The 15,989-nt window shown below is 37.6% G+C and overlaps 1 protein-coding gene across 6 annotated transcripts in view; it reads right to left on the bottom strand.

Annotated features, from left to right (window-relative positions):
• The window catches only part of LOC110839565 (kinesin-like protein KIF21A), a 72,203-nt gene that overhangs the window by 30,806 nt on the left and 25,408 nt on the right, over window positions 1-15,989 (bottom strand). For 5 of the 6 annotated variants that reach the window (XM_087340317.1, XM_087340313.1, XM_087340308.1 and 2 more), the window contains 8 exons: window positions 14,779-14,978; window positions 13,703-13,952; window positions 13,061-13,184; window positions 10,900-11,101; window positions 9,268-9,429; window positions 7,524-7,657; window positions 5,961-6,200; window positions 3,965-4,117 (listed from right to left, as the gene is read on the bottom strand). In XM_087340317.1, coding sequence (XP_087196443.1) covers window positions 3,965-4,117; window positions 5,961-6,200; window positions 7,524-7,657; window positions 9,268-9,429; window positions 10,900-11,101; window positions 13,061-13,184; window positions 13,703-13,952; window positions 14,779-14,978 — 1,465 coding nt within the window. The remainder of the gene's footprint in view (window positions 1-3,964; window positions 4,118-5,960; window positions 6,201-7,523; window positions 7,658-9,267; window positions 9,430-10,899; window positions 11,102-13,060; window positions 13,185-13,702; window positions 13,953-14,778; window positions 14,979-15,989) is intronic. The other variant, XM_087340324.1, reaches the window with a different exon arrangement.

The following is a 15,989-nucleotide window of genomic DNA, read 5'->3' as shown; positions in this document are numbered from 1 at the left end:
ACGTGAAATGCAAAAATAATCCTACATAAACACACACAATGACTTGAAAGTGTGACCATAACAATAATCTTCAAATCAGCATGCCTTCTGGTGCAATAACATTCAAACGTCATGACAGAGTATTTATTAATGCTTCGAAACAACAGATAAGCATTTATGTGGGAAAGATCAAAGCAGAAGGAAAAGGGGTCCCTCAGAGCAGGACTGACAATAATGCAATATGTATAATGAAAAGAATAGTTGCATACCAAATTTTAAATAATATTTAAAACTTAATGTCTTTTGCATAAATATTTCAATAAGAAATCAAGAAAGGAAGGAAACAATTTATCACAGCGGCTTCTATTCTGTGCAATAATCTACCTGGTTGCTACATAACAATGAAAACATCGGAATATTCTAGTGTTTAAAGTAAGATGGTGCCCATATTGGGGGGGGGGGGGGGGGGGGGGACTCAGAATGATTATTTTTCTCATTACTTACAGGTATTAAACAGAGAAAGAGAGGATCAAAGATTAGTAATGGATGATCAATGACTGAGCAGTTCACCGTAAGCCAGAATTTAATTTTTAGCATGAAAGTAACGTGAGGATTTCTTATTTTAAAAGGGGAGAGTAAAGTAGTGGGTGCTTATTTCGCGACAGGGAACGAGGTAAGAGTTCTGATTCTTCCTAGCGCCTCTTCAAATAACAGAAGTTTGACATTCTTTTCATTATCAGTATGGAAATTTAATGTTAGAGTGTACTAAATTCATTTTACATCCAAAGTGCTTGGTTCTTGCAAACAAAGCCAATTCAACGATACTTGAGAGTTAGTGGATCAGTATTCAAACCGCAACTGAGTTAACATGTCAATGTTGGAGAATACAGCTAAGTTAAAAGAATAAAACTGGCTCAAACTTACCACAAAGATATCTGCAAAATAAAAAGTCGAACACCCCTGCCCCACGATTTTATTGGTTTTGCTGTGACTCCACAACACTAATACAGCCTGTAGCAGATGATTGGGATAACACAAAATTACGCTGTTAAGACACCTTTTCTTTCTTTTCCTGAAGATCACGGACAAGAAAGGAAAGGTAGAATTTTAATCGTCATGGCAAACATTTAGGAGCAGGATCCAGGCAGCCAGCATAACACACACAACAAAGAAAAGAAGAAGGGCCACAATAGAATCTGAGGAAGCGAGACACGGGTCATGTGTGGCAAGGCTACAAGACAAAACATAAAGAGTACAGTTAAAAACTTCACAAAAAGTATGTATAATCAAGCTCAGAAAATGTATTCCATACCAGAATGCACATAATATCCTCATGCGTTCTTTGCAATGTGTGTTTAGAGGTATTAAATCCACCTTGTTTGATAGTTCCCACTTTGGCCACCAGATCACAGCACCTCAATGTCTAACTCATGCCTTTCCTCATCTGTCAATTCATTATTATCACTCATAGGATAATCAAAAGTATGATTTTTAGGGCACACAGAATAGCACTACCTCCATATCAAATTTCGTCCCGATCTGTCCGGTGGTTTTTGACTGGACAGACGGACAGACAGATACAACCAGCCCATAATGCATTCTCCCTATGCACTTCATGCAAAGAATGCATACTGAATAACAAAAAACCATATTCCCTGTTTTAGTATGAAGCTTCTCTGTTGCAGCAAAGTAACTATGTCCAATTTTCAATAGTTGCTAATACTAAAAAAATCAGTTTCTGCAAGTCTGATATTTGGGTACCAACTAAGCAATGCTAGCTCAACTTTCAGAACCCTATGATGAAGATGATCTCAGTTTTGCTACCATGTCAACTCCATGGGGAGAGACATGCTGAAGACTATGGGACAACACCATGGACACAGTAGAGACCCCTCCCGGTGAGGCAGAAATTATGGGGCCAAAAATTTGCACAATGGCTCTAATCTAGAAGGAGAAGAAACTGTTACATGTAGCAAAAAGTGTAGCACAGTCCAGACATGGCAAGTGTAGTGTGTTCAACATGCAATGGGGGTAAATTAACAACGTAACAAGAAGAACTGACCATAGAAATGGCAAGATAAAATAGAAAACACAAGAAGTCAAAGTCGACAGAAATAAAAACATGAGTGTACCTTTTATATCTCCTGTCAGGATGCGGACAAACCTAACTCGATGAGGAATTTTGTTGTTGTACCTCAAAATATAACATGACATAAGATTAGAGTCATAATTTCTTGTGTGTGTTCAGAATTCAAAACGTGAATCATGTAAACAAAGCACAGAGAGAGCAGATAGAGTACCAGGGTGTATAAGAAAGGAAAAACATGAGACATCCTTTTGCGTCTGCTGGTCACTGCCTGAAAGAGCCCACTTCAACCAGAGTTTAGGTATAGAAACCACATGTAAGTACTACTGCAATGTCACACAGATCAGAACAGCAATTAAAAAAAGAAGAAGACCTCTTTGTTGCAAAGTGAAATCTTAATAGATTATTAAAACAGAGGTGCAGAATAAAATAACTGCAGAAATTAAATGTCTACATAATGTATGTTGGGCATTTAAATGCTGTACAATGCTAATGTGAATAAGCCAAGCTTAGAGCACAGTACATATCTTCCAAAAGAATCAACCGACTCTTTCAAAGGGATATCAGTACGTGGTGAACGCGATACCTCAACGTATTTTTTGGACATACGGTAGGCAGCTGTGCCTTCGTACCAACTCCCCGAATGTTTTTCTGTTTCACATCAGTCATATGTATTTCAACCTCGGTGAATCAAGCATTGTTCATAAGAAACTAACAATCATTCTTCATTCTCAAAAATTAATTTTTGCTGTAATCCCGAGGCTAACTCTCCTTTTGAGTATCCTGTTTATAAAACTGAATGTACTTCCCAGAATGGGGTCTGGCATTTGAATCTCATATCTCCATCTAAAATCATGTACGTTGTGTGATGAGACATTTGCTTCTTATACAACTTTCTGGAGACTGAGTGACCGGCTGTGTGCATCTCAGCCTGCAAAGACGCAGCTTCCAAAACATTGAGGTTTTATCACTTATCAAAACAGATGGTCACTTGAGAAGATAATTTCTGTATCAGTCATAGAAATTTCATATTTTACACCTTCCTCCCATTTCCCACCTGAAAATCTTAAGGTCAGAACACTCATAACAACTTTTGTGTACATTCTGGACATGTTATAACAAATCAATGCAGACAGAACTTTCTTTAAGGTATTACATTTTCTATTCTGGTTTTCAATGAGTGTGTATCTAAACAAATTATAATACAGGCCTTCCAAGTTATAACAATCCTCTGGAGACCCAAGAAAAGAACCAACAAAAAAAAAAATAGGTCTCTATATTAACTTCAATTATGAACTTTATTACCTAATTTTACAATGTGATTTCATTCAGTACACTGACATATTCCAAACTTTTCAATTGCAAAGGATAAGCTTGGACTACATTAGCAAGCCGACTGTAAGGGGCACGTGTCTACATTCATTTAGCATGAAAATCCTAATTTTGGGGTTCTGACATGTGACCCTACACAAAAATAAAACAGGTCAGTACAAGTCCCTCTGAAGAAATTCACAGCATTGTGACAATTTCAGTAATTCCAATCTCCACTACCACTCACTATGATCTGTACAAAATTAAAACACGGCTAGAACAAGGTTTTGAGTCATTATCGGTGTTGCATATAATAAGGCTAACCAGCATTATCACGTTGATTACAAACTTCAATATCCTAACATCAAAGACTACTATAGAGACAACCATCTTTTAGTATGCAGCTAGAAATACCCATAAAAAGTTGAGAGTTCATCATCTACAACATAAAAATCAACATGAAATAGAGCATTCCTCCTCAGCTACACAGCACAATTTAAAACTAACAAGAAATTAAGATGGAATCCATCAATTCAACTGGAAAAGAAGGTAATTTCGCACCAGTGACAAGGTTGTAATTTTACTCACATGGACCCTGGCTTGCCCAAGAGGTTGCCCTGCACAAGATTCGTGTTGCGTCGACCAAGACGGGGAGAGATTGATTCCTGTCGGTCATACACTTTGCGTGCTGCCACTGGTGATGGTTTCAGCTGATCTGGCCTACTGGCTACTAGTGTTCTGCTGAAATGACACAAGGTTATAGTATTTCAACTTTCATCAAAAATTACTGAATGAAGCACAAGAATCATTCCTTCCAACTCTAAACTTTGGAAAAAAACCTACAAGTCAAATAAGTGTGTGTAGCCCAAGCACAACACCAACATCAGGTAACAACTGAACATGTTGCTGCAGAACTCGTACCGCAAAGAAAGGGAGCTATCTATATCTTCACTTTCAGCTATACCATGTAACTATTCACATAACCAGTACTAAGGAAGTAAACAGTTGTTTAAATAAAAATGCATAAAATTGGTCAATACCACATGGAAATATTAAAGATTTATCATGGTAATGTCCAAGGCTAACACGCGTAGACACACTGCAAGCAATCAAAATTACCAAACTCTCTCTCTCTTAGAGTAGTTAGAAGGTTAGTGTGTGTATAATTTCAGAAGGTTCCAAAAAAGTATATTTCCTAAAATGCACATATTTAATTCAAGACATGGAAAATTTGATATGTAATAGGACTGATAATACCACAAATATTGAAATTTTGGAGACAGTAAAGACAAGACATTTCAGGTATTGGCTAGGAAAAAATTAACAGTACTGCTGACTTCACACCAAACACACATCTCAGCCTAATAACAACAAAAATATGGTTAACATACATGCTCCAGACTAATGCTGCTGTCTTGTTCACATGACTCTTATTTAATGACAAAGAATGTTGAATTCTTCATTTTATGAAAATGGATGGATAATTCCCAAATTTAACAGGCAATGGAAGGCTGTCTGTACATCCAAATTTAACTTTTACTAAGCTGGAAGTGGTGAAAAATATAAGAAACTTGAAAGTTGGCATAAATGTCTTTTCAATGGCAGCAAGGAAGAGCAAGAGGGGTCAGACTGCATATTTAAAGGATGCTAGGAAGAGGGACACACAGCCTTCTTTGAGGAACACACCCTGATAATGAATTGGAGAACCCATTGCAACATTCATATAAGAACAGAAGATGTGCTGGGAGACTCCATATGACTCTAAGTCTCAAGGGGAGGAAGCCGTCTTCCTGTCTATCTCACGAGAGGGCCCAGAGGACGTCACTGGTAATGATACCTAAACCTGGGCATTTGAGTTATGTTCAGGCAAAATCTTTTCATCATATCAGTTTCAAGCTTTTCCTCTTGAAAACAATGAAAGGGCTCATGGATAGATATATAAAATACAGAGCCTTGGTGGAATAACCATTGTGCTCCCAACAACATGCATACCACACCGGCAGGTCCGTAGAGACAGCTCTTCAGTCTTCTTTACAAGACTGAGAGGGCACTCAAGGGTGGGCTTAGCACTCTGGAAATATTTCTGATCACAGGGTCCATTTGACAATACCACATTTCAATGTACAAGGTAAGTAAACAGCAGGGGGTGGACTGGGCTGTAATAAAATGGACGCTTGGAAGCTAGAAAATTGTGACAGCCCGAATGGGTTATTGGTTGAGGGTGTCTGTAGGGGAGGGGTTCGTCCTCACTACTGTGCACCCTGGTGAGGAATGGACATCTTGCATGGCTCAAGAGGGAGGGTCAGTGCACAAGGCTGCACTGATGACCTGGCCTTGCTGATAACTGGGAAATTCTCAAGTACTGTCTCAGAGCTCATGCAAAGGGTTAAGACATTAACATTCTACCAAAAGGCATGCATTTCTTTGTCTGCCAACATCTGAACCAGATTTAACTGGAGGAAAACACATTTCTGAAGCAAACAGGGACTTGTGACAAGGGTGCAACACCCTGTATTATGAAGACTGATATTTTAGCTGCAATTCATATCACAAAAATATTAGAATAAGCTAAAGATTCACATACTTGAGAGCACCTGGTGCACTGGGCACCCTCACAATGCCACCAGCTAATGGCGGTGGCATCAAATTTGAGTCTGTCATCTCCTCTCGAATGGCTGTGGTGCCAAGTAATTCTGTGCAAGTCAGCCGGTCCTGGTTGGTGGTTAATGAAATAATGGGATACAGCAGTTCCTCTGGTAATGCCGTTCGGCGTCGAATCTTGTGCGGTATTGTAACACTCATTCGTTGCGCATTATCATTAGAGCTGCGGACACAAAAAACATTAAACAATATTATGTACAACTGAAAGTGACTTAGGCAAAGTCACTTAACATTACATTATGACATATCAGAAGGATATACATAACTTGTAACAAACAGGCCTAAGAATACACCAACAATGTCTACTGATACTCGATGGGGAAACCAAAAAAAGTTTAAAATAAACTTTAGTGTGCGCTTCACCTTTACCTTTTCAAATTATTTGCTGCTTGGGGCACAGATTAGCTTTTTTAAAGTTAACTGTGAAATAATACATATATATAACTATACACATCAAAAAATCACTTGGAGAGACAATAATGGAATTAAATACAAATCATAAAATAAATAATCTTGCTGCTATCATGAGCTAATAATAAAGCATTAAAGGCTATTTCATATTATCTGAGACAAAAGAATAAATTATTTACCATGAGTTATTTTTGAATGTGGAATATTTTCCTTGTATTCATCACTTTCACACTTCAGTGTAAAATGAAGAACACCTTATAGGAACATGCACATCTGTCTGATCTTTCAACTAACCCCCTGCAAGGCTAAACCCCCCCCCCCCCACCAAAGTATCCACAAGGGGTGAAGTGAACCCAGGGAGATTGCACTTATATCTCCCTGGGGGTTCCACCCTGGGGTTTGTCCCAGCAGGGCTCTTTCCCAATTGGCCTTCATCCCATTAAAGTTTGGCCACCCTTTAGGGATTTTCCTCCCCTCGAGCATTACCTCACTAGCTTTCCCACCATATTTACTCCTTATGGCTTGGATCCCAATTTTTTAAATATCTTTTCAAACACTTCAGGTGAGAGGATGTAGTTAATGGAATAGTGAATTTTATATTACTTCTGGAATACTGGGAGATGATAAGCACAGATAAAAAAGCAAAAACTTCCAACTCTTAGGTAGAATCTGAACCCACATCCAAATAACATGGAGATATAATTGCATAACCTTCATTAATCCCTTTTCCATTTGAGAAAAAAGTTGCCTCTGTCTCAACAAGAAATGTTGTTTTGTTCATACAATACCACAGACACAACAAAGGTTTCACATGCTTCTAATAAAATAAAACATAGCAGATTTCTCTAAATAATCATTATTCAAATCTTCGCTTAGATTCTGTGTTCTTCTATCTTGGAAGGCAAGGATATGGAGCCCTGAAGACAGGAACAGTTTGTTTCTCTGAAATGAAACTTCCAGAACAGATTCTGAAGGAGGGACAGTATCTCAGAAGGTGACTGTAATATTATTTTCATGTGCCAATTTAAAGATGAAGTCCATGCAAAACTTTAATACTGTATAAGAACTTGCTTACGTGTCTGTAGGAGAGTTAGACCTTGAAGACTTTGCAGAACTATCTGATGATAATACTGCAATGTTGTCATTATCAGCACGCTCATTCAACAGATGCTCCAGTAGCTGCTGCTGTGTGCTATTCTCCTGTTTGAGCTGGCAACATGCAGACAAAAACCAGTGTTAGAGGAACAGAAAATTATAAAAACTTGCATGACAGATACAACCTAAGATCACATATCTGAGCTCAAACCAGTTCTTTTAAAAAATTTTAGAACACAACTTGAAAATGGTTACATAAACAACAGAAGTACAATTTCACGCTCTAATGGCAGCAGGTACAAAGACGGCCGCCTTCTGGGTTGTAGCGCTGTGTAGCGTGGTAGAAGTTTACCAATGTCTCTGATGTATTTGCTGCCTGTATCATCAGGATGATTAGGAAGCTGTAATCTGGCCCTGCTGTTGGCTACCTCGCCATCGTCAATGCTCACCCACGTCCCCACTGGTCTGGCCGAGGTTCTGCCTTCACTGACTGGTTCCTACACCTCAAACCCAATCTCACATGCAGCTTACTCACTGCCCTGATGATGGAGACAGTAAGTACCCACCTTCACTTCTCACATTGGAAGCACCAATGCTCATGAACACCATAAAGTGTACAAGGTAGCACATAAAATGATACCTGATTAAAACATTAAATAAAAGCTGTAATATCCATATAACTGTACATATAAACACACAAACAGATTCATCCTTTATGGATCATATGCTCAGTATGACGAACATTCTATTATGTATCCTCCAAAACATGTATGGCTACATTTGACAATACAAATCCTCCATAATTTCGCCACACATCTGAATGTCCACAGCCCTGCATTGCATTATCAAAGCTGTTCTTTCAAACAGTTTTTCCTTAAGGTAACTCCAAAAGAAAAAGTCAAAGGGGTGTATATCCAGGCTACTGGGTGGCCACTTCTGTCCACATGGCAAGCAGGATGTCCGTGGGAAATCACATGTGGACTGAAAGTGTCATGTGTGAAGTCCAAGACAACATTTGCTGTGTGTGTGTGGTGTAGACCCATCTTGCTTTAATCATTGTGTACTCAATGGCAAACCAGTTTTGATAAGATGGAGCACAAAACTGTTGTGCAGTATAAACGTTAAAGAAATTCTCCTTAAAATCTTTCTTCTATCTAAAACCATATTTATTTATTCTTACAGTCATCCATGTACTTGGATGATATGCTGCATGTCTGGGGATAAAAAATAATATTCCAATCACATTTATATTTAGATGAACACTGATACTCTACTCTTCCTTTTTGACTGCTGTGAACTTCATTGCTCTCTGCTATAATGACCACAGCCGACACACTACTGAACACAATAATAATTCACTGCATTCTATACGATGCATTTCAAAATTCACAAGTAAATTGGAAAAGATACGTGTATCAAAACCACGGCTGGTGGATGTAACAAGCATGACGAAGTAAATACGACTGGTACTAAATGTATCAACTTTCCTTACCCACAGCTTGACATCATGCTAAGACTTGTCTGTCCAGCTCGTACGACCTTTGTTTGACTTCGTGCCAAGTGTTCTTTCTGGGTGCTATTAGTATCTCTATAGCAGTACTTAAATTAAAAGAACTTGGAAATCCGAAGTTAAAGCGTCTTTTAATATATTTCTTCTGCTAACAACAGAATAATTAATCGTCCACCCAGTGTGCCATGTAAAGAGTTAAAAGTTAATACACTACCTCGTTTAGCTTGGCTTCCATCTCTTTGACAGCAAGTTCTTTCTGTGCAGCCAAGAAACTTTGGTTCATAGTCATGTTATACAGTTTCTCAATCAGGTATCTTGAGTCCATCTCTGTCAGGCCTTGTACCAAGCTTGCTACATCCACAGTATCCAAGTTCTCCTGCAAGTTTCATGTCAGTATGAACACAATCGTAACAGCTATAAAACCACGTTGAACAGAATGTGTGGTCACAGATCTGGAAAGATGCAAATCTTCCTTCCTCCAGAAATGTAACTTCAGATTCTGAAAACATGGCACTAGGGTAAACAGTACATGAGTAAATAATTCATATAAATATAAACATTTACTAAGAAAGAATAAAGAACTTACAATCAGGGAAACAGTGACTGAAGGAAAGAAAGGAATCGTTTTTCACATGCCCACGTTACAGTTATAGCAGTTACAGTCACTGGACTAACATGTCAATCCATGTGATAAATACACACACACACACACACATATATATATATGCACACATTCACACATACATATGTGTGCATTCTCTCATTTTAACACCAAAAAAAAGATTCAAACAAAATGTATATCATGTTTAATAGGGTATACACTAAGCAGTGAAGTACTAATTATGACAGTGGTCACCATTTTCAATAGTTATTAACTGTAACCTTTGTTCAAAGATAAAGTTTTCAATTTAAATATGTACTGATGCATCTGTCTCTCATAGCTTATGTGGTGACATCTCAGTAACAGTTCATCAAAAATGAATGTGTTGTGTAAACGTCTCAAATCTGGGAGTAATTCTAGATTAAAAAGAATTATATTTAAAAAAGAGATGGTATCCTTGATAACTTCATAACAATGATTCCATAATCAATATTTTATTGGTTAATGTATACCCCATTAGACACTGTGTACATTTTAATGTTATTGTTTTGTATACTTTAAAATGATAAAATTTAGGTTCCAAAGTTAGGTGGGACAACCTGTGTGTGTGTGTGTGTGTGTGTGTGTGTGTGTGTGTGTGTGTGTGTGTGTGTGTGTGTGTGTGTGTGTATATATATATATATATATATATATATATATATATGTATGTGTGTTTGTGTGTGTGTGTGTGTGTGTGTATATATATATATATATATATATGGCAATAAGCACATAAACTTGCATAAAAATCATCTGACAGTTGGAACACAAGTAAAAATTGAATTAATGTGTGTATCCTAAGTTAATGTTGGTCTTCCTACTTGTAACACAATGTGGATTTGCAGGAACATACCAAAGTTTCAGGACTGACGTGGGACAGCCCTCTCATCAATTTGAGTATCAACTAACATAAAATATGTTGGACTTGAAGTTTTCATAGTAATGTGAGAATGAATGTTGACCCGAAGGGCTACTTCACCATACAGACCTTAGATTGAATACCAGCATTTCAGATGAATATATTATTGCCTCCGTTATGTGAGCTGAAGTGAGTAAGTGGACAGCTTATTTAGTGTTATGAGAAGGTCAGGCCAGGTGGACTGGTTCTGAATGAGAATAACCTAACCACTTCCTCACAAAGATAATAAGACAGCTGTAACATGATTCCAGAGTAAGTGTGAAAGGAAATAAAAATCCAGCCCAAACCTTGCTCTCCTCAATCTGCATTATGTTTGCCTGAGATTCTGCAATGCTTTCCTGCACATAATCAATGTTGGCTTTCATGCTCTCTATCTGATCCTCCAAGTCACGAATCACTGAGAAATCCTGGCGACTTATAATAGCATGGTCTCTACGATGCATCAGCTGGTCCAGAGATCGTCCAAGTTCCTCCCGATATTGTAGCTGCCTGCACACCAACATCACCAAGATCAGTCATCTACACAGAATTCTAATAATGTCAAGCATTTTGAAGTATGACAATGGCAAACATTCAAAATCAAGAAAGTAAGTACAGAAAACTTCAAATTATCTGGGCTAATGAAGAGGAGAAGATGCACAAATAATCACAAAACATGGATAATCCATGCATTCACAACACATCAAAAATAGCTTTACTTTTTTTATACAACTGACTTAAATTTTGAGGAACAGTTTTTAACAGCCACTTATTTTTCAAGAACTGTCCAGATGTACTTGCAGCAAATCATTTTTCCTGGCAGCCGTAAAGTCACTGTATTGAGACTGTCTCAACCCATGCCGTCTAGTGAAGTGACGACACACTGCAGTGCCATGCTATGACTGTCAGTACCACCAAGAAACAAAATAGAGGTGGGGAGGAAGAAGAATGTAGTGAGTGCATCAATGCCAGTGTCTGCCACATGCTGGAAGCTCATTTTACACACATCACTCTGTATCTATTACTCAATATTATTAAACAGCACGCGACTGCAGCTATAAAGACAAGTACGCACTTTAGTCTTCAGCTGTATGAAACAACTGATGTCAGTGAGAACGCACAGCTCATAGCATAAGTATGCTATCCTGGGATAATAGACATGGAAGAAGAATTTCTGTTTCGCCAGCCACTGACTACGACCACAACAGGGGAAGTTATTAAAAAAAAAAGACTAATTTTTCAATTAATAAAGTATGATCTTGAATCTGTGTTTCAGTTTGTGTACTGATTGACGTTACACAAACAAAGTCTGGAGCACGCTATGGCTTTTGTGCCAGAGCAAAGGAAGTGAATCTGGTGAAAATTCTTTGCCTCCTCCACTGTGGCAATACTGATTCTAAGAAGCTGTTGGAGGAGCTTGATATTATAATGAAAAAAGTCATTCAAGTTTTAATTTTATAAAATTTAGGTTGGTCAACAACAGGACTTTTAGCCAGATGCACTGACATTGGTTCTGACAACATGTATGTACTTCATCATCGTGAAGTCTGGTGGCTGTCACAAGGAAAGATGCCTGAATGAGTTATGACATTTTGCAATGAGGTCAAAATCTTTGTCTGAAAAAAAAAGTTCTGATCCCCTCTAAACACTTTCCTAAGCCCTATTTATGTCAGCATTACCATCTAAATTCTGGAAAGCTACAAACCAGCTCAAGATTTTAACCTGATACTCTTCATAATTTAGCTTTCTGAGACTGAAACTCTTGTTTGTATTGCTTGTTTACTTACCAATAATCTAACTTTTGCTACCACCAAATGATGGTCAGCATCGCAGTCAGCCCCTCTAAAAGAACAGCTACCAAGCATACCTGATTATTGTCTTTCCATGAGTTAAAGTCCAAATGCATCAACGAATTCTGTGATGTGGGCACAGTGTAACGTTGACAATTACATTTTTCACATGGCAAAATTCACCAACCTCATTACATTATCATTACTATTTTCATGTAAACTCTCATTATCAATTGGCAATTGCATTGCAATCTTGTAAAAAAAAATGTTCATTTGTTTATGGAACTGAGAAAATACAAGCTCTATCTCCTCATAAAATGTGTTCTTTGTATCAACACTTTTATCCTCAGTTGTTACACGCATGTTCAGAACAATAACATCACTCCACAACTTCTGAATATTATATAAATATTACATCATATCTCTAACAGACTCTACCTTCTTAACTGATATGACTGCTGTCTGCACAAAAAAGCATGTTCTTAAGCAACGATTAGAATTCCCACGTCCACAAAAAAAGTATAATCGACTGTTTATTTAGTGTCTCCCTTTTCCTACCTGACATAAAGCACAGACAAACCTAATTCATACTTTGCTAATTCTCTTAAAACTGTTTCAAGAGAACAGACCCTATACAGACTCCGGGTATTCCATTTAAAAATACTATATGCTTCAGTACCTGTCCATGTCACGTTCCATGGATGCAACAATTTGTTTGCTAATTGCAGTCTTGCTGATATTATTCTCCAACTGCTGCCATCTATGTTTAACTTGCTTTGGAGAAACACCCAGTCGTTTCGAAGCTGTTTATCAAACAAAAATGCAGCTGAGAAATAATAAATTATACTGACTGCAAACAATGCTACAACTTAAGACTATGAATTGAAAGATAGCAGAATTCACTTGGTATTAAGTCCACATTTGTATTCAGTTCGTGTAAGTTCACTAAACATTTATAACCTCTGCACCTACAGCACAATACTTGAGAGTACAAACAGCCAAATACCTTATGTCACATAACTACAACACATAACATACTACTTTATAAATTCAGCATTACATATCACCTATACAACACTAGAGTGTGCATGATTTACAAAATTCAACAAAATTTTACTATTTAGTCCCACATATGGCACTAGAGGCAGCTGTGGATGCTGATAAATTTTGCTGCACAAAGCAGTAACTCAGAGTAATATGTCATTTAATACAATGGATCTAACTGGAAGGAAATGGAAGAATAAAAATTTATAACATGCCATAACCTTCAATAAACATGTATATGTAATATAAAATAACCATAAATACTCCAACAACCTACCGTGCCTAGGTCCGATTCTGCCAGCAGCCTTATTGCTGAGTGGTCCACGATGCATTTTGCGCAAAGCAGTAACTTCCTCCTGCTTGCGTTTCAAAACTACTTCTTTTACCCGTTTCTCTGCCTCCAAGGATCGAATCGTGTTTTCCCTTTTGCGAGATTCCTTTCGCAATTGTGCAATTTCACGATTCCTTCGTACTTCCACATCCTTGTGCTTTGCTGATTCTTCTTTCATCTTATTCAAGAGTTTTACCTGAGAATGAAAGGCCAGATACAGTCCCATTTTCAAAAGTGCTATAAATTGTAATCTAACGCACAGGCCTAATCAAATTCTTCGCAGAAAGAACAATATGTAATCTTATTTTTCTGAAGACAGAATGTTTCCTTTATCTAGTTTATTTAAAAACTCTGTCAGCAGTCAGACTATACTGTGCTGAAGAAGTGATCAACAGAAAATGACATGCTGTGGTGATGGCTGTACTCAACCAATGAATATCAACTACACTGCCTAGCATTTTCTGAGAGCAGTGTGGATCACCAGTGGGACAGTAATATTCTCTGATAAATCTACCTCTCTGAATAGTTAAAAAGCAGAAGCCATTTTTTTTAAAAAAAAAATATATAATAATAATAATTTATATATGTCCAACTACAGAGTAAAAATTGTCAAAACTTATAATAAAGCTGCCCTTAAGTTTTCATTTACTTTTATGCATTAACTACGTACTCTAACAGTCCAAGATTTGAAATTCTCATAGCAGTAAAGATGTCAACAGTGGTCCTCTGGGTTATGATGCTGTGTAAAACTGTACGTGGCTACCAACGTTTCAGAGATACCCAGTAGATGGAGGTGACATAATCCTCCAAATCACTGATAGCCACCTACAAGACTGTGCAGCATTCAAACTTAAAAGACAACAACTTACACAGTCTGACAATATCAAGAACGGTAATTTTAAATGGCATTGCTAAGTGTAGTTTATTTTCAGAAGAAAGAAAAACCTTAGTCTGATTGTTATAATGTAACACACACAAGTTTCAAAGATCTTAAAAATAGTAAAGTATCAGAACAAGCTCACCTTTGCACGTTTCATTTCAGCCAAGTCATTCTTCAGTGCCTTCACCTGGTTTTCATGCTGGGTCTGGTTGCGAAGTAATCTTGCATGTTCTTTCTTTGCCGACTGAAGTCTTTTCATCTCCTTTTGCATTTCTGATAGTTTACGTTCATACTCATCACGTACTTTCCGCTCTTTCTCAGTTGGTTTGTTGGTTTGATTAGCTGTGAACATGGCATGCGCCATAGCTTGGTTGACAAATAAGGTCTGTTCTCTTTGCTATTCATTATTATTATGCATTATGGTGTCGACTGTACACACACATACACACATCAAGGGTCTTCAACCTATGAACCACAATCTATATGAAACCTGTCACTAGAAAGAGGTGGTCAAGACCTCACAAAGATTTAGTGAGGCAGTGGTCAGTTACCTCAAACAAGAGCATGACTGCCGATAACAACAAATATTAGTACTTATTCTACATGTGCCACCTAGTTTGGGGAGTGAGAATTTCCTAACCAGTTCTCCAAGAGAAATGCAGTACTTAGGGTTGACAGTAATCTTCAACGTTACTGCCAGAACACGTTCAAGTCAAAATGCATTTCTCAAGTAGGCCTATTAGTCAGCCAACATCAACAGATGTTCACGGAGTGTTTATTACAGAATTGAGACCATAAATTTTCATGCTCACTGCAATGTGCATTGTTGACACAACTGAATTTACAGTAAAGATGGATTCTCCTGGGTTGTTATGCTGTATTATCTGTAGTTTACTGACGTTTCAAAAGTGCTTGCTGCCTCCATAACCAGGGTGACAGATGCAGCAAGCATCTCTGAAATGTAGGCAAACTTCTACCAGACTACACGGTACAGCAATCCAGAAGACAGCCATCTTCAGACTTCCTACCATGAGAACCTGAAACCTCAAGACTTTACTGTTGTTTGCTTCAAGACAGAAATGTGGCATTTCCTTCTCAGACATAAATATCATTCTTTGCAAAATTTCTATGAGTTCTTTTCTCTGGTATGTAGTTTTCTAAGTGTATGCAGAACGCACATTTCTTTGGCATTAGTTGCTTTGGGGAACCATAATTAAAGAAAATTGAGCTACATTAAAGAAAATACCTTACATAACATTTTTATCAAAAACAGTAAAGCGCAATCTGAATTTGTTTCTACAAATGGGAGAGTACTGTTGTTTAGAAAGAATACAATACTGTCAGACATTAAAA

Source organism: Zootermopsis nevadensis, unplaced genomic scaffold, assembly GCF_977971745.1.
Source record: "Zootermopsis nevadensis isolate Lab colony 2312 unplaced genomic scaffold, Znev_1.0 Znev_ptg000003l, whole genome shotgun sequence".
Taxonomy (NCBI): Eukaryota; Metazoa; Arthropoda; class Insecta; order Blattodea; family Termopsidae; genus Zootermopsis; species Zootermopsis nevadensis.
This window is presented reverse-complemented; position numbering and strand designations above follow the sequence as displayed.